The sequence below is a fragment of the Marmota marmota genome, unplaced genomic scaffold, assembly GCF_001458135.2.
Source record: "Marmota marmota marmota unplaced genomic scaffold, marMar, whole genome shotgun sequence".
Taxonomy (NCBI): Eukaryota; Metazoa; Chordata; class Mammalia; order Rodentia; family Sciuridae; genus Marmota; species Marmota marmota.
Genome location: NW_026000242.1, coordinates 11941639 through 11960667, shown reverse-complemented (window position 1 = coordinate 11960667; position 19029 = coordinate 11941639). Strand labels below are relative to the sequence as shown.

Genomic DNA, 19029 nt, shown 5'->3' with positions numbered 1-19029 from the left:
TTCCTTTTAATTTTTTCACTTGGATTTTTAAGGATTCTTGAATATATTGTCTGATGTCTTTCTATAATTTTGAAACATTTCACCCATTAGTTCTTCAAATATTGCATATGGTAATATTTGTACTGCGAGCAATGAGTATTCCCATGTCTGGCAGCTGTAACTCAACTTTATAGCTGAAGCTTTATTCTTATTCCTGGAATACAGATCTATGAGGTCCCACTTCAAAGAACTGGAAGTTTGCCTCAGGGATATTATGAAGACACTACCATTTTCTCCTTTTTAGGGGGACTACAGTACACTTACATTAGTACTTTTCACCCTATCCTTCTGTCATTTTATTCCTATTAGTATTTTCTATCCTTGTTTCTTTCTAAGCATTTTCTTGGGGGGTTATTTTTTTCTACTGCCTTAGTATCTAAAAATTCTTTCTTCATCTGTGCATTTTTGGCCATTAAACCTAATCACTAAATTTTTAAGTTAATTGCATCTGGGAGTGGTCATGTAGGAATATAGCCCCTACAGGACAAATCTTAGTTACTAAAGTTCCAGACTGCCAGGAGAATTCGGGTGTTTGTTTCAGTTACATTGTTAGCATAAAATACCTGTGTGATTCAAGGCTTCACACACACACACACACACACACACACACACAACATTCCAAGAACTCAGCTCCCAGGACTCAGCCAAGGGTTAGTCATGAAAACAGGCATTTCTCAACAATATGCAGGGGTTGAGCAATCCAGGCCTGTAGGTTGATCCTTTACTTCACAACCAATCTGAAGTAGAGAGCACCTCTCCTTGCTATTTAGTCCTGCAGACCTCTGGCTTTAATCATTTGGTCATCTGAAGCCAATTAAATAACATATATTGTATAATTTTAATATGTATTATTATTCTGCTACTAGAATAAGTTGCATGAAGCCAAAGACTTTGCTTTGTTCACTGCATATCCCCAGTGTCTAAAATAGTAATTAACCTATGGTAGATAATCAACAAATATTTGTTGAATGAATGAATGGAAATTATTGTTTATATAATTACTTAAGAATGCCAATAATGTTGACTGCATCCAAATTATTGGGGTGTGCTGTAATCCTATTATGTATGACAATTTTTCATCTGTTTATTTCTGTCTCCTCAACAGGTCTATAATTCGGCAGCCCTATCTTTCCCTCGAAGGTTTGTGTTGCCCTTACATATCAGTGAGAATGACCCTGCAGGAGAGAACCTCAGTCCATTGTCCTATTCTTCAGCCAGTGCTGTGAAACAGAGTGATGGGAAGGTATGCTATGAATGGACAGTAGACTAAAACTTTGACTTCAGTGGTGTTACTTTAGTCTTTGGCTCTTCTCCAGAATGTTTTTGGTGCCCAATAGGTTTTATAACATTTAGCTGAGCAGGGTAAGGTCATGAAACCTTGCTTACACAAGAATCATAGAAACTGAGTAGGAATGAACACTGTGTTGACTATCCTTTTTGTGTTTTGAAACAGATATATAAACTTTCTAATTGTTGTGCATTGTCTAATCATTTGAGATTATCATTGACCATCTCACCTTCTAGATGAGTTGCACTTACCACAGACATATCAATGTGCAGCCATCAATGTCTTTAGTGGAATAAAAAGCTACTTCTGTCTCCCATGTCACTTGACAACTTATTCACAAAATCTGATAATGTTCTATGCAGTCATGATGGAAAGAGTAACAATATAAAAATGATATGTCACTGACCTACACTAAAGAAAATAAATGACAATTAAACAACCACTTCAGATCCTTTTGGGACCTCTTTTAGATCTGGTGCTCTCATGAAAATCTACATCATGAGGACCTAGAGGAAGAAGGAGGCATTGAATTTCCTCAGATCAACTATGGCCAGTTCAGTGGCAAAAAGTATAATTTCTTCTATGGCTGTGGCTTTCGGCATTTGGTGGGGGATTCTCTGATGAAGGTTGATGTGGTAAACAAGTCACTGAAGGTAACAAAAACCTTTATCTTTTTCTGAAATTTTCATAGACCTTTTCTGTCCTTAGAATTAGTTTGCTTTGCTTAAGGTCATTCTTGATAGTTTAATATTTAAACAGCTAAACCATTTTCTTTTCCTAAGTTTGAGAACCATGGAGTCATCTGGGATGCGGGTATGGGGCTGGGGTTGTGGCTCAGTGTAAGAGCATATGTGAGGCACTGGGTTCGATTCTCAACACAACATATAAATAAATAAATAAATAAATAAAGGACCATTGATAACTAAAAAATATTAAAAAAAAGAAAAGTGAATATGTTTCCTTTAGGAAATCTAAATGAACACCAAACCCAGAAAAACCAATTCTATGTTTGATGTTATTGTAGGAGAATATGTGAGGTTGAGGTTGTTGGAAAAATATTTCAGGTTGATGGGAAATTATAATCACACAAATAATGTTTGATGGTGATGGAATCTGGGGCTGCCAAAGCTTCCCAATCCTCTCCTGTATTCAACTCAGCCTGATTTTTTTTATTGTTGCAATATTCTATCAACAGCCACTTCATACTGGGAGTAACAGAAGCTATAGAAAGCTTCCCACCATGAATGGCCTTTTATAAAATACTTTTTTTGGACTTTGCAGGTTTGGAGAGAAGATGGCTTTTATCCCTCAGAACCTATTTTTGTTCCAGTACCAGGAGCTAAAGAAGAAGATGATGGAGTTATTCTTTCTGTGGTGATCACTCCCAAGCAGGTAATATATTTCCCTAACACCAGTCAGAAAAAAAGTAGCATTGAGTTGTTTGAGGATGATATTGAATGATGCAGTCCATAGTTTATTTTGATTCCTATATGGCACCATCTTCCTTTTCTTCCCCTTCTTACCTTTGACCAATCCTTTTATCAAGGTCTATACTTTATTATTGTTTTAAAGTTCTATTTGTAGAATCATAATAATAACTCACATTTGCATAGGAATTTGTTATTTACAAAGTATTTTTTTGGGAGGGTACTGGGGATTGAACTCAGGGGCATTTGACCACTGAGCCTCATCCCCAGCCCTGTTTTGTATTTTATTTAGAGACAAAGTCTCACTGAGTTGCTTAGGGCCTCACTTTTGCTGAGGCTGGCTTTGAACTCTCAAGCCACTGGGATTACAGGTGTGCACTACAAAGTGCTTTAATCATAGTATCTTAGTTATCAAAGCAACTTTTTGGGATTCCACTTTAAAAATATGGAATTTATAGCTTAAAGTAGTTGAAGGAGACTTGTAGCAGATCTCCTAGTGGTAAAGCCAGTATGTAAGTCTACTGGCTTCTTGTCTAATATTTATATAATTTTTATGTTGCCAATTATCTATATTGCCAGTTTCAAAGTCCTGACCTCAAAGTCCAATATCCTAAGCCCTGGCATAGTATCTCAATACTGTTATTTACTGAATGACTTCCTTGTCAGGGGCAATATAATGGCAAATAGGTTCACTTTGAGTACCAGCTTTGATCATTTATTAGTGGCTGCCTGGGGTATAGGATTCTTGGCCATTAAATGGTTTGGTGGAAAAATACTGTGATTAATTAGTAATATGTGCCAAGGGTTTGGTCCTCATGCCATACATGTGGCACTCATGTAATTAGATAAGGGCAGTCTCAGTCTGCTTTGCAATGCTGCTCTTTGAACAGCTCTAAAGTAACACAAAAATTGAGGCATTTCTAGTTCAGGAGAAAAAATTTCTGTGTCTCTTAGGGGATTGGAAAGGGCCAGGTAAAATGACTGTTAGATTCAAAGAGATCCTATGAAGGTGACTGATGTAAAGAATTTAATTTGCTTTAAATGTAAAAATACTCAGCCACAATTTTATTTTCAGTCGAGTTCAGCAATTCAGCAAACATTTACTGAGTGAATAGGTGAGGCATTGTACTAGATGCTGATGCTAGATAAATAAAGTGAATAAGACATGGTCTCTTTCTTAGGAACTTTATCACCCAGAGGAGTTAGACTGATTTTTGAAGGGAATGTTCATATTGTCTTTCCTTTTCTAGAATGAAAACAATTTTCTCCTTGTCTTGGATGCCAGGAACTTTGAAGAACTAGGCCGAGCAGAGGTACCTGTGCAAATGCCTTATGGGTTCCACGGCACATTTGTACCTATCTGATGGGATAACTTCAAGGTCTGGGAACTAGATTTAAAGTGAATGTACTCTGTGGAAAAGAGAGAAGAAGGCATCTTACTTCCCAAACCACAGACTTTGGTTTTAAGTTTCCTATTAAAAACAGAATTTGTAAGAAAATTATGGTTTTATATTTTCTTAGGGATTGTCCTTGAAATCATTAAGCAAGGGTAATATAGCCTTTTGAGAAGAGTTTTAAATATACATTTATTGGATATATTTCCCTCTAGCTAATAATAAGAATACATGAAAGAAAACTAAAATGGAGTCCTTGCCACCATCAGATAGGTGGATGAGGTATGTTCAGTAGTACATTATAAAAGTCATTGTAAAGGCTATCTATGCTAAGCCCAAGGCCAACATTATTCTAAATGGAAAAAAAATTGAAAGCATTCCCTCTAAAAACTGGAACAAGATATGGATGCCCTCTTTTACCACTTCTATTCAACATAGTCCTTGAAACTCTAGCAGAGCAATTAGATGAAAGAAATTGAAGGACTATGAATAGGAAAAAAAGAACTCAAACTATCACTATTTGCCAATGACATGGTTCTATATTTAGAAGATCCAAAAAATTCGACCAGAAAACTTCTAGAACTAATAAATGAATTCAGCAAAGTAGCAGGATAGAAAATCAGTACCGATAAATCAAATGCATTTCTATACATCAGTGATGAATCAACTGAAAAAGAAATTGGGAAAACTACCCCATTCACAATAGCCTCAAAAAATACTTGGGGATTATTCTAACAAAAGAGGTGAAAGACCTCTACAATGAAAACTACAGAACACTAACGAAAAATTGAAGAACTTAGAAGATGGAAAGGTCTCCCATGTTCTTGAATAGGCATAATTAATATTGTCAAAATGGCCATACCACCAAAAGAGCTACACAGATTTAGTGCAATTCCTATGAAAGTTCTGATGACATTCTTCCTTTTTTTCTAAAATTTTAGTTGTAGATGGACACAATACCTTTATTTTATTTATTTATGTGGTGGTGAGGATTGAACCCAGTGCCCATGCATGAAAGGCAAGCGCTCTACCACAGAGCTACAACCCCACCCATGATAACATTCTTCTTAGAAATAGAAAAAATAGTCATGAAATTCCTTTGGAAAAATAAGAGGCCCAGAATAGCCAAAGCAATCCTCAGGAAGAATAATAAAGCAGGAGGCATCACAATACCAGAGCTTAAACTATACTACAGAGCAATAGTAACAAAAATGGCCTGGTATTGGCACTAAAATAGACATGTAGACCAATGGTACAGAATAGAATACACAGAGACAAATCCACATAAATATGGTTTTCTCAAACTAGGCCAAAATGCCAAAAACATACATTGGAGAAAAATAGCCTCTTCAATAAATGGTGCTAGGAAAATTGGAAATGCACATATAGCAAAATGAAATTAAAACTCTGTCTCTCACCCTGCACAAAACTCAAAGTGGATCAAAGACTATGACACTAGAACAGAGACCCTGCCCTAACAGAAGAAAAAGTAGGCCCAAATCTTTATCCTTAACAAGAGTCCTTAAAGTTCAAAAAGTAAAATCAAGAATCAATTCCTGGGGATTGCGGTTGTGGCTCAGCAGTAGAGCGCACGCCTAGCACGTGCAAGGACCTAGGTTTGATCCTCAGCACCACATAAAAATAAATAAAGGTACTATGTACAACTAAAAAATAAATATTTTTTTAAAAAAGAATCAATTACTGGGATGGATTCAAACTAAAAAGCTTCTTCTCAGCAAAGGAAATAATCAATAATGTGAAGAGAGAGCCTACAAAATTAGAAAAAATCTTTACCACATGCATCTCAGATGGAGCATCAATCTCCAAGATATATAAAGAACTCAGAAAATTTACAACAATAAAAACCAAATAACCCAATGAATAAATGGGCTAAGGAACTAAATAGATACTTCACAGAAGAAGAAATAAAATTGATCAACAAATAAAAAATGAAAAAATGTTCAACATCTCTAGAAATTAGAGAAATGCAAATCAAAACTACTCTAAGATTTCATCACCAGTCAGAATGACAATTATCAAGAATACAAGCAATAATGTGGTTGTGCAACCACCCTGGAAAGCAGTATGAAGATTCCTTGGAAAACTTGGAATGGAACCACCATTTGACCCAGTCCAAGGTTTATATCCAAAGCTCTTAAAATCAGCATACTACAGTGACACAACCACATCAATGTTTATAGCAGCTCAATTCACAATAGCTAAGCTATGGAACCAACCTAGGTGCCTTCAACAGACGAATGGATAAAGAAAATGTGGTACATATACACAATGGAATATTACTCAGTCTTAAAGAAGAATGATATTATGGCATTTGCAGGTAAACGGATGGAGTTGGAGAATATCATGCTAAGCGAAATAAGCTAACATTTCCAAACCAAGGCTGAATGTTTTCTCTGATAAGTGGTTGCTGATTCATAATTGGGGGGTGGTGGTGGTAGGGAAGAATGGAGGAACTTTGGATTGGGCAGAATAGGGTGAGGGGAGGGGAGGAGGTATGGGGGTAGGAATGATAGTAGAATTAATTGGACATTATTATGCTATATGTGTATATGATTACATGATCTTTGTAATTCTACATCATGTACAACCATAAGAATGAGAAGTTATACTCCATTTATGTATGATGTATCAAAATGCATTCCACTGTCATGTATAACTACTTAGAAAAAATAAAAATTAAAAAAATATAGGTGGATGACAGAGGTCCTGTGAGAATTATAAGTGATCATAGATAGTAGGCTTAGATCCAGATCTGAAAAGCACCTTGTTCTCTCCATCACAACCAGCCTGTTATCATTGTCTAAGGTATGGATAGCAGGAAGCTAGCCCATTCATGCTTGGAGGCCTTCTCTAAACTGGCTCTTTCTCTGCTGTCCACTGCAGATGCTACTGTAATTGTTGACCCTCCTGCAGACTACCTTCTCTCATCCCCACCTTTTCCCAGCTCAGCCTTTGGAGGTGGTTGTTATGACTAAAATCAGTCATTTCTTCTAATCTCCAGGTAATAGTTCTTAGAGATGGATGAAAAGCCAGTAGTTCTTTATTTAGTTGGGCAACAGGTGGCACTAGAGACCATATAATCTCCACATTTCTAAACCCCAGCAGTTTTTACCAGAAGCCTTAAGGAGCAGAGTAAACCACACTCTTGCCAACACCCTCAAAACCCCTAGTTTTATTTCCCTTCAGCTACACCCCCTTCCCCTGGGTGAACCCCAATCTTGGGCTAGTTAAACTGTCCAGGCTCTGTCTACATATTGATTGTTGTTGAAGAAGGCTGCCAAACATGTAATTTGGGGGCACCTATGAACTCCTAGTTAGGTTTTCTGTATAGTCCTGGACCAACATAATTGGTTTCCTCTTTAATTTTTCTTAAGAGTTATTTCAAACTTCACAAACCCTGAGCTCTTTAGTGAAGCATTCAAAGCATATAAATGTCTTGTGTGGGGCATTTGTATTGTGACAATAAGTAAAAGGGCCAAGAACCATGTCTGGTTTTGTGAGATGCAAAACACAAAAGCATCTATAGAATGGCAAGAAGGGGTTAACAGAACCAATGTAGCAGATGAGGAAGCGAAGAGCCCAAGGCAGTCATGAAGCATAAGTTCTGATAAGTTCACAGAAGTCCCTGAAAAGGCATTCATTGTACTTTCTCAGACAAATTAGGGAAGTTTAATCTATCAGCTAGACATGGGGGGTAAAGATGACTCTGGTTGACCTCTGGGAAGCATACAGATCTGATGTCATCATTCCTCTGTTTTATATTTCTTACTCCATTCGTATACAGGGAGTGATGTTCAAATATACAAACGCTGGCAGTATACTCATAAGATTTTTGACTCAAGGATGCCTGAGTTTTGCCTTGGCCCTGCCAAGGTTCCTGAAGAAGACACACACACAAAACAAAACAAAACAAAACAAAACAAAAAAACCCCAAATCACACACACACACACATACACACACACAAAAGAAAAAGATAAAAAAGATCAATGGCATTGTATAATCTAAGCACTGTGCCTGGTAATACAATGCAGAAAGTTCCAGTAAATTGAGCATATAACTAAGGTGCAGCACAGAGGTAGGGCCTCTTCCCTAGCCCATCAATCACTAGCCAGGTTCCAGAGACTCAAAGAAAGGGAGTATATAGTGTATGAGTGAGGGGAAAAGAAGAGAGATGATCAATGCCTGGGTTAGAAGAAATATGAATGCCAATGATAGCAGGCTTAGAATCTAGACCTGAAAAGCAGCACACAGGGGCAAGAAGCAGAAGAGAAGGTGAATTAGATGGCCAGGACTACAAGAGGTGAGGAGTTTGGGCCCAGTCCCCCCTCCCCACGGGAACATAGTTCCAGACCATAAGCCACAGCCATCTTTGGTACTTTCACACATTCTTACCTTGCCTGTGAGTAAAGAAGGCTCAGGAAATGTACCTGGAAATGATTCAAGAAATGAAAATTCCCTTTTATTGGAGAGAAATGAGGAAGGAGATAGTAGGCGGGTGGAGCCTTCTTTCCTTTATACTTAAAGAGGGACATTCACAGCCCTTCAATAATTTGGTCTCCAATGTTTACAATATCATCTCTCACCCAGTCCCTATTGTAACCAATAACTTGTCAATAGGCACTAAATGAGCTACATTTATGTGGAAATTTTCCACATTTCCCTTGTTCTTGCCATCTTCTTCCTACAATTGTTACTTATCCATCTGGTAAAGTCCTTTAAAAATCCAGTTCAGCTTCTCTCTGAAGCCTTCCTTTACCTTCTGAGACAGAACTAGTCTTTTTTAGTTTGTCATGATATTATTTCTTTTTGACTCGTCCACTAACTGAACTTTATGTTCATTATTCATCATTATGTTACTCTGGCATAAGTGTCTGACATTAGGATGTTGAGTAAACATTTTTTAACTTATTGAGTGAATAAGGGCTGGAGGGTGATGGCTATGGGGGTTACAAGCTAATATGTGTCCATTTCACTATCTTATGGGTCCTCTTAATAGGAGCTGATAGGAGCTGCCTCTGAGTAAAGAAACCTGAGAAAAGGAACCAAGCACAGAGCTAGTAGATCTTGTGTGAGTGAAGCAGGAATTATAGCTGAAAGATGCAAGTGTGACATTAAGGTTGGTTTGTTCCTTCCAAGGGCTGTGAGGGAAGGATTTGTTTTCAGGCCTCTCTCCTTGATTTGTAGATGGCATTGTCCCTGTACTTGACATGTCATTCCCTGTATATGAGTCTGTCTCTGTGTAAAATTTTCCCTTTTTATTAACTTATTTTATTGAGATGGGGTCTTACTATGTTATTTACTTATTTTTATTGTTTGGGCTGGCCCCTAACTCTGAGACTCAAGCCATTCTTATGTGTCAGCTTCCTGAATAGCTGGGACTACAAGTATGTACTAATTACCACACTTGACTATTTTCCCTTTTTATAAGGTTATCCACTCGTCATCTTCAATTGGGGCCCACACTAATGACTGCATCTCACCTAATTACATCTGCAAAAACCTTCCCAACCTATATTCAGAGGGTCTATGGGTTAGAACTTAAATTTATGATTTTGGGAGGAGTTTCAATACAACTTTAACTGGACTATTGAAGGTGAATTTGGTGAATACCTTTGTGTAGAATTAGCTTGAACAAATTAGAGGAAAGACTGCAAATGCAATGAAATATTTTACTAAAACGTGTAATTAAAACAATTTCTCATAAATTCCTTCTGTTTTTGTATATTCTATTTAAAACATTTTCAGAATGAGTGAAGTGTGTAACCATTGATTATTAGAGAGCATATAGCTGTAATATAGTCAATATCTGGGAAATATTGTTTCTTTTCTGAGTGATCTTGTATAAGTAATTCACTTATCTGGGCTTTAAAAAAATTTTTAATCTCGGAGTAGGCCTTATCTCAAAAAATCTTTAAAATTTTAAGTTCTGTTAAGTCCTCTCTCTACAGCCCAGTGGAGAGAGAAGCATTTGAAAAATGAGTGAATAATGTTTGCTATATAGCATTAATAAACACAAGATATGGCTAGAGACAGAAGATGTTTAAGAGAACACCACTGGGGCTTGTTTCTACCATCCCTGTTATTTTTATCTTCCTTTTCTTAAATGTACAGGAAACTTCCTAGTCTCTTACCAATCACTGACTTGTCTTGCTTTCTATCATCTGATTTCTCTCATATACAATGTAAGCTGTCGTCCCCAGTGGCTGGAACAGTGCCAGGCACCTGGCAGGTGTCTAGTACATATTTAACGAGAAAACAGATTCAAAAGGTGAACAGTACTGGGAACATCCTTGCCAGTAGATGTGAGGAAACAAGGCCCTTTTGCTCCGAAGGCATCCATTCTTCCTGTTAATGTGTCACATGGGTGTATGTGTTTGGGCTATGCCAACCCATTTAACAATGGGCCCATGCACGCTTGTGGTTGGTTAAGTGTGACTTTAGAATTTATTTATTTATTTTTATCTTTGTACAGTTGTGGATGGGCGGCATGCTTTTATTTTATTTATTTATATGGTGTTGAGGATGGAACCCAGTGCCTCACACATGCTAGGCACACTGAGCCACAGCCCCAGCCTCAACTCCTGGAATTTAAATTAGAGTCTTACACAATAGTCCGAAAGTTATATATAGTTCTGTCATCTCCGATTGCCCCTTGGTCCTACAGATGCCCTCAAATTTCGGGTGTTATTAAGCAGTTTGTGGACTGCAGCTCTGGGATTCACCTGATAAGAGCACACAGCCACTGAAGCTTTCTATTCTAATTAACCCTGACAGAGTTTTCTAGAGGGAAGGCTCAGAGGTCATTGCAGGACACAAAATGTGCCCATACAAGCCCTAAGCACATGGGTGGCCTCTGGCTGCGCAGACTTACAAAATTAAGGACTTCAACTCCCGACCCATTGCTCGAAGGTGTTTAGATAGCTAGACACAGATAACCGCCTCCAGCGGGCGGAGTGTGGCGCCCGCGGACGAGATGGGCGGTAACCTGGAAGACCGCTTCCGGGACGCGCAAGCTGGCACTGCGCAGCCGCTGCAGGCGGAGAGACAAGACGCAGGCCGCCCGGTGCGGGGCCGAAGACCATGAGCAAGGCGGTTCCGGGCGGTGGCCGCCGGGCGCGAGTGTCCCGCCTAGTCTCCTTCAGCGCGAGCCACCGGCTGCACAGGTGGGGCGCGCCCACAAGTGTGATGGCAGCAGGCGGGCACCCGCCCCGCCGTGAAGCGCCACGGGGGCGGGGCCGGCGTGCGCCCTTGCGTGCGCGGGCTCGAGCCCGAGCGGGCGGGGCTGGGGCGGCGGCCTTAGGGTGGGTTGTGCGCGCGCGCCGGGGCCCTAGTTGGGGACCTGCGCAGGAAAGCAGTTGGTTCAGGACTTGGCAGAACTCCCCTGGAGCGTGAAGCGTGCTGGTTAGCGCTGCCCAGTGCGGAGGGGTCGCCCCAGGTTCCGAACCAGAGGCTCCACTCACTGGCTTCTGACCCTGAGTCACCTAGTTTACCCCGTGGTGTGAAGTTAAGCGGAAGTTAACTCTCCTATATTACACAGTACCCAGAGCATCGCAAACACCATAGACTTTAGCTAATTCTGTATGCTAGGAGCTTGAGCTACCGAATCTAATATAATGACAAGGCTAGTTTTGTCTTCTTTCTACTAAAGATGAAATGAGCCCTGATGTTCTGTTCTCTAAGCAGGCGCACAGTTGGGATTTGCACCCCGAGCACTCAGACTGCCTTCCTGCACCAAATAATTAGTTGATTTTGAGGATTCTTGCACTCCTCTCTAGCTAGTTCCACTCCCTGAGCCTGCGTTTCCTTGTCTGTAAAATGAGCATAACAGGATTCATCCATCCATTGCTGGAAAGGGTTTGTTTTGTGCTGATAAGGCCCTCTACTAGATGACAGGGACCCATACACACTTGTCACTGCTTCCTATCTGGAGCTTACAATGTGGCCAATTTTGTGACGAGTTAAGTACAAGAATCTGTATTTCTGAGAGAATTTTGTGCAAAAGCTTTGTGAATTGTAGCGCTCTTAGAGTGAGAAGTAGGAGAAAATGGGAGAAATAATAACAACTATAAAAAGAAAGGGATTCTATAATAGGAAGCTCAAACGTATGAGGGAGCTAAGAACTCAGAAGCTGAGATTGAGTGGGTATAGATATATAAATTCATTAAATTGTGTTCTGCCTGGAACAACAGCTAAGTGTTGTTAATTTTGAATTTTCATCTAATTTGAATATCCCTTGGAAACTTCAGTGGGCAGTAAAAGTTGAGGCAGAGTAGAGCAAGATTTTTAAAGAGGAAACTGAAGTCATGGGATTATTTTTCAGGCAAATGAGATTTTAAGCTGCTTGAGGACAAACATCTACTTGTGTTTATAATTGTATGTCCTTGCTTCATTCTACTCTTGCCTTTTCCATAGTAGGTTATCAGTAAATCCTTGTTGAATTGAAAAATGAAAGGACCGTTATCAAGGTAGTTGGAATCTTCCTGTGCAGCAGAGGGATTGAATTTAAGGTTTGTTTATGCTATTTTTTTTTTTGCAGTACAGTAGTCTAATTAGGGAGTGTACATTTGTTCCCCATGTACAGGTGAGTAATGAAATCAAAGTGATTTTTCTATTTGGTGAGTTACAGTAACAATAAATTTTGAAACTCTTCAAAGACCAGAGCAGATAATGTAAGGAACAGAGAGGGAGTCTGAATTTGATACTGTGTCATGCTGATTTTCTTTTTCTTTTGCTCAGCAAATCTTTGAGTGATGAGGAAAACTTAAAACTGTTTGGGAAATGCAATAATCCGAATGGCCATGGGCACAATTATAAAGGTGAGAGAACAATTATAAAGGTGAGAGAAAAAACAGTATATGGAGAGGATGAAATTTTATCCCTTCAATAAGGGTGAAAGAGTGTTCAGCAAATGCAAGTGTGACTAGTAAGGGGCCTTAAGGATAGAATGAATGCGTTGAGCCTTGAATCAGAAGTTAAATGGAACTTCAAAAAATGAAAAGCTCTGTTGCCTTAGTTGGATGTGTCTTGACATTTCACCTCACAGATGAATAGATATGTTTAACCTAACTTAAACATTAACAACAGCTAAGTGTTGTTAATTTTGAATTTTCATCTAATTTGAATATCCCTTGGGAACTTCAGTGGGCAGTAAAAGTTGAGGCATTATTACTGTGTATACATGTAATGAAACATCACATGGCATGCCATTATTATGTACAATTTTATTTATTTTAATTTTTTTATGTGTGATATTTATGTGTAAGTTAAAAATCAGTTTAAATTAAAAAAACAATAAAATAAAAAATTTGATTATATTTTTTATAACATCCTTCACATTTTTAAAAAGATTTATTTTTTTAACCTTTATTTACTTTTATGTGGTGCTAAGGATCGAGCCCAGTGCCTCACACATGTTAGGCAAGTGCTCTACCACTGAGCCACAATCCCAGCTCCAGATTGTATTCTTTGAGTAAACAATGAGTAATAAAAGGGGAATATTGCCTGAGAATACTGTATGGCAGAAAAATAGTTTGTGTCTAAAACTTTGCCAGCCGTGTTCCAAGAAAGTAAGTAACTTGTATAAGGATAAGAGACTTGATTCTTTGAGACACAGCTGAAGACTCAAAAAAACAGCTATATAAGCTATAGAGGATAGCAGCGTTTGGGATGGTGGCATTAAAAAAGACCAGACAAGGGGTCAGAAAAATCAAGATTTCTAATTTAGTTACTGTCTCTTAGTTTATCTATGATACCTCTCACTCTTGGTGTACTCACTTATCATACAATACCTAATGGTTTTTGTGTGGAGCTGAAAAAGTGCAAGTTCATAGAAGCTATTAATTTGTAAAGCATTGATTGAATTTTTTCAAATGCTTTGCAAATGCTTGTTATTTAACAAAGTATTACTGTAAACTGTGTATTCATTCTTGTTAAAGGGATGAGGTTAAGGCCCAGTAGTAATTTTGCTTGCTCAGAGGTGCTGTCCAGAAATGGGCCAGTTTGGTGTATAGATGGACACCTGCATGTACATTTTTGCTTTTACAGGTAGAGATCCAGATACACCTTGATAAATATATAAGCAGAATATATAAACATGTAAACATGTATAAACAGATAAGAATTTATACCCCTTTGGGCATTGGCTAATTTCCTCTACTTAGTCAAAGCTAGTACTAAGCTCTTCTGTCTTGGTTGAGTCTTGTTTTGGTTGATAAAATGGTCTTAACTGAAAGGATATATATTTTTTTCAGTACTGGTGATTGAACACAGGGTTTGCACTTGCTGGGAAAGCACTCTACCTCTGAAAGCTATATCCCCAGTCCTTATTTTTTAAAAAATCCTTTTTTTTTTTTTTTTTAATTCTGAGGCAGCGTCTCACTAAGTTGGCCAGCCTGGCCTTGAATCCGTGATCTTCCTGCCTTAGCCTCCTGCATAGATAGCTAAAAGGACAAATGTTTTGGGGTAAAATATAAGTATAGCTTTGGGGGCCAGAGATCTAATAATTTATGTTGCTAATATGTGCTTTCATATTAATCTTTTGAAAATCATGTGTTTTTTTTTTTTTTTAAATTTTGTTTTCTTTCCCATAGTTGAGGTGACAGTATATGGAGAGGTATGTGCTGAACATATTTGTGTGGTTTTGTTTATATTGCTGAGTTTTCTTTCAGTCTCCTTGGTGGATTCTATGTTGAAAACTTGTGTTTCAGTTTCATCAGTGTTGGCTTTTGTGTGTGGTGAACTGCTGCCATTCTAGGTCTTTTCTTTTCCTAAGTGTCGTCTTTGTGTGCTGTCTGTGGACAGGTGGAAGAGCTGTGCAGTGAAAAGAATGCCTGATGCATGTGTGCTTTTGTGTTGAGATCAGTGTCGTCTCTGGGATGCAGGCAAATATGGGCACAGTTTGCATGTTGCACAGCCTCTAAGATAGTTTACCAGCAGTTTTGATGTGAAGAGCCTCTCAGAATAATATTTACCCTTGTTTCTTCTTTAGATTGATCCTGTTACAGGAATGGTTATGAATTTGACTGACCTCAAAAAATATATGGAGGTAAATGCCATATTGGGTGCTAATTCTGTGCTATGTCCTCAGCATAATTTTTGGTGACTTCCTTTCCACCTCCCCAGTCAGTTATCACTTGGGGTTCCATGACTTTGTGAGTGGAGTTGGGTGTGGGCCTGGGAGGATAGTTGGAGAAATTGCTCTCATGGCCTTCTAAAAGTCTCCTTAATGGAAAGTAGTCAAAGCTGTGTTGTAATGATGGGGTGATGTGCAAGTAGCATGCTTACCTTGTATTCCTTGTTGGAATATACTGATTTCCTCCACTTCACAAATTCTATCCTTATTTCAGGACACAATTTTCTCCTTGAAGTTTTCTGTTTCCTTTTTGAATATTCCTTATACCTTTGCCCTTATATTTTAACATCACCCTTTATTATTCACTTTGTCTTTACTATAAACTTAGGGACAGTTCTTTACAGAGATAACACAGAAGCAGATATTTAATAAAGAACTTACTGATTGTGTTATCATATAATTCTTGCATTGTAAGAGATCTTAGAGATCATCCAAACCATTTTTTCCATTCCATAGATTAAGATTGAGAGATGCCAGGCAGTTAACTGACTTGCCCCAGGTCATGTTGTAAAGTTGAGAGTAGGTAGGCTTTTTTCCATCTAGCTGATTTTATTAGGCTATCATTTATTTGGTTCTTCACATCAACTCTGCAGCTTACTTTTATTCTAAAATTTGACATTTGTTTCATAAAAATGATGTTAATAAACATTATTTCTTCCCATTACGTATCCATATATTCAAACTCTTGCCTACTTTGCAACAGTTCTTGAGCTCAGGGCTAGGAATACAAAGATGAACGAGACATAACCCACAGGGTACTTGTGTTACCTTTTCAGGAGTTAAAGAAAAGTAAATGCTCAAAAGTTGTTGGTTGAAATAAGAGAATGAGTGAACAAACAAATGGCACTGTGCTGAAAGAACTATGGGAAAGTTATAAAGACAGAATTCTTGTGTCTTCTAAGGACATACAATATATATACACCAAGTATTATACCATGTAAAACAATAATTAGAGCTCTAAAGCCCACATATAGTTGAATACTACATAGGGGCTTGCTGTGCTCTTTTCCTCCTTTGTATACCTAACGTACACTGTACACGCCTATTTGTGTGCTTATGGCACAAGCAGTCTGCAGAAGAGGCTTCTGTGGAGAAGCTGAAACTGAACTGAGATTGAAGATAAAGCAAAGGTATTTGTTTTACCTACCGTCCTTCCTTCCTTTTTATTTTTTTCAAAGACATAGAAATTTATTTAGGAAAACAGAGGCACATTCAAGGAAGAATGTAGGCTATCTTAAGAGTGAGAGAGAAGCTTTGGGGGTAAAGCAAGGAATATACATTCATGGGAGACTGTGGGCTATTTCCAGAGGGAGAAATAGCTGATATCTTTTTTTTTTTTTTTTTGGTATTCATTCAAAATATCTTTTCATTTGATCCATTTTATTTCATCTATTTATTTTTGTGCAGGGGATTGAACCCAGCACGCTGTACTGTGTAGCTACAACCCCAGTCCTTTTTGTTTTTTATTTTGGAGATGCTAAGTTATTGAGTTAAGTTGTTCAGGCTGGCCTTGCACTTGCAAGCTTCCAAGTGTCTGGTACTACTGGCATGCACTACCATGCCTGATTGTTTGATCATTTTTAAAAGCTAGTGGATCCAGATGTACCTTTAAAAAATATTGTTCTAGTTTTACTCATGAAATGATTGTTATTATTATTAATGCACCCTTAAAACATATAATATAGAAAATTAGATTGTTTCACAAATGCTTGAATTTTTGTACAAGAACTTAAAGCAAAACCCTATTTAAAAAAAGCAATTACAATCATTGCTAATGATGAGGAAAAACATTGTGTTAATATATGTAAGCATTAGGAAGTAATTGTGTGTTTACAAGAGAGAGAGAGAGAGAGAGAATGAGAAGGAGTGGGGAGAGAGACGGAGGGGTTATGGGGAGACAGAAAGTGATAGAGCCCTTTGTTTACCAGAGAAAAAATATAAACTATAAAGGCATTACCCCCAGTGACCCATCTCCTCTAACCACACCTTCCTGCTTATAGTTACCACCCAGTTAATTCATATCAGTGGATTAATCCACTGGTTAATCATATTAATTAATTAATATGATTAGGTCACATCTCTCATCATCTAATCATTTCACTTCTGAACATTCTTGCATTGTCTTACACAGGAGCTTTTGGAGGGATACCTCATATCTAAATGGTAACATAGTCTTTACACATTTGTAATTTTTCTTCTGAGAGCCCAAGATCATTCTTAAATTATTATAGCAGAAATTTAGCTACTTACATAATTCCAGTCCAGGTCTGTTTTATAAAATATACTGCTATTGGATGTTTGTCCTAATGATATTGTGGCATTGTTTCATAGGTGGCACTGTTGTGGAAAAGCATTTCTGGTAACTTTTTTGACAGAATTCAAGAAGTGTTAAATTGAATTTTGAATCACAGTGGCTTGTATTTCGAGAAAACCCTGGCAATTCTAATTTTTAGTTTCTCACCTCTTTGCATTCAGTAACAAGGATAACTAATCATTGCAGGGAACTGGACCTGACTTTATTTTTTACAGCTTTAAACCTTGGAAAGATTGCTTTATAAGACATGGATATATCACTTACCAGTACTGAGCTAGTGGCTAAATGATAGGGTAAGATTTAGAGACTTAGGTAGAACCGTATGGAATTTGAGTCATGAATAAAATCAGTGGTTTTCCCCTTTGTTTTGTGTGTAGGAGGCTATCATGAAGCCCCTTGATCACAAGAATCTGGATCTAGATGTACCATATTTTGCAGATGTTGTAAGGTGGGTGTCACCATCTTGCTTTATAGAGATAGTAAGAAAGAAGAATTGATTTTAACATTTTATCTGATTTTTGTGATTTCTAAAGTTCTAGTTTAATGATATCTTTGAGCACTAGAATTTGTTTTCTGTGACTATTAGATATGAAATTTTGGTTATTTTTTGTGTTTTCAATTTCTTTTTTTTTTTCTCTACAGCACGACAGAAAATGTAGCTGTATATATCTGGGAAAACCTCCAAAAATTTCTTCCTGTGGGAGTTCTTTATAAAGTAAAAGTGCATGAAACTGACAATAATATTGTAGTCTATAAAGGAGAATAGTTCTTAGGGATTAACACTGTAGAAAGACTAATTTCCTTCCACATTTAAAAAAGATCTTTATCCTCTTGGAATATTAAGTAGTCACCACATAATTGTTGTATTACATTGTGTTCTGAAGTGCCTGATTTATTGAAATCATTATAAGACCTGTTGTGAATTTAAATCTAATAAAATAAAGCTTGTAATGTATCCTGAATATCATTTAGAGAGTCCTTTATCTATAGATTAAAAATCACTTTATTTTCAGCAAAATGTTTTGGTGTGTTAATATTTGAATTCTCTTATCTCATTTTTAGAATTCATTTTTCTTAATATAAACGGTAGAAATGCTTATGCAATTTAAAGTAGATGAATTTTATAAAAAAATAAAATTAAGCACTGGTGTGGTAGTACATGCCTACAGTCCCAGCTACTGGGAGGCTGAGGCAGGAAGATTACAAGTTCAATGCTAGCCTAGGCAATTTAGTGATACTCTGTCTCAGAATAAAATAAAAAGGGTTGGGGATGTAGGTCAGTGGTAGAGCACTTGTTTAGCATGTGCTAGGCCCTGGGTTCAATCCCCAGTGTAGCAAAAAAGAAATAAAAAATAAAAAAATAAAAATTCAGATGACTACAAAATCTGGAGACAATATATATAGTTTGAACTCC

General features: G+C 37.7%; 2 protein-coding genes across 9 annotated transcripts in view; both read left to right on the top strand.

Moving 5' to 3' along the window:
* The window catches only part of Bco2 (beta-carotene oxygenase 2), a 29935-nt gene extending 25682 nt beyond the window's left edge, over positions 1-4253 (top strand). For all 4 annotated transcript variants that reach the window (XM_015489873.2, XM_015489876.2, XM_015489874.2 and 1 more), the window contains 4 exons: positions 1145-1282; positions 1798-1980; positions 2609-2719; positions 4005-4253. In XM_015489873.2, the coding sequence (XP_015345359.1) occupies positions 1145-1282; positions 1798-1980; positions 2609-2719; positions 4005-4118 (546 nt within the window). In that variant the 3' untranslated portion in view covers positions 4119-4253. The remainder of the gene's footprint in view (positions 1-1144; positions 1283-1797; positions 1981-2608; positions 2720-4004) is intronic.
* A 6916-nt stretch (positions 4254-11169) lies between these two features.
* Positions 11170-18577, top strand: Pts (6-pyruvoyltetrahydropterin synthase). Of its 5 annotated transcripts, none has more exons than XM_048796036.1 (7): positions 11188-11333; positions 12586-12677; positions 12907-12986; positions 14760-14782; positions 15158-15214; positions 17993-18063; positions 18258-18577. In XM_048796036.1, exons 5-7 carry the CDS (start codon positions 15176-15178, stop codon positions 18379-18381), a joined length of 234 nt encoding a protein of 77 aa, XP_048651993.1. In that variant the 5' UTR covers positions 11188-11333; positions 12586-12677; positions 12907-12986; positions 14760-14782; positions 15158-15175; the 3' UTR covers positions 18382-18577. The 5 variants fall into 5 exon arrangements, with proteins under 5 accessions (XP_015345357.1, XP_048651993.1, XP_048651994.1 ...); XM_048796037.1 differs by having other exon boundaries at positions 11189-11333; positions 12583-12677; XM_015489872.2 differs by lacking the exon at positions 12586-12677 and adding an exon at positions 12707-12751 and having other exon boundaries at positions 11190-11333.
* Positions 18578-19029: the final 452 nt, after the last annotated feature.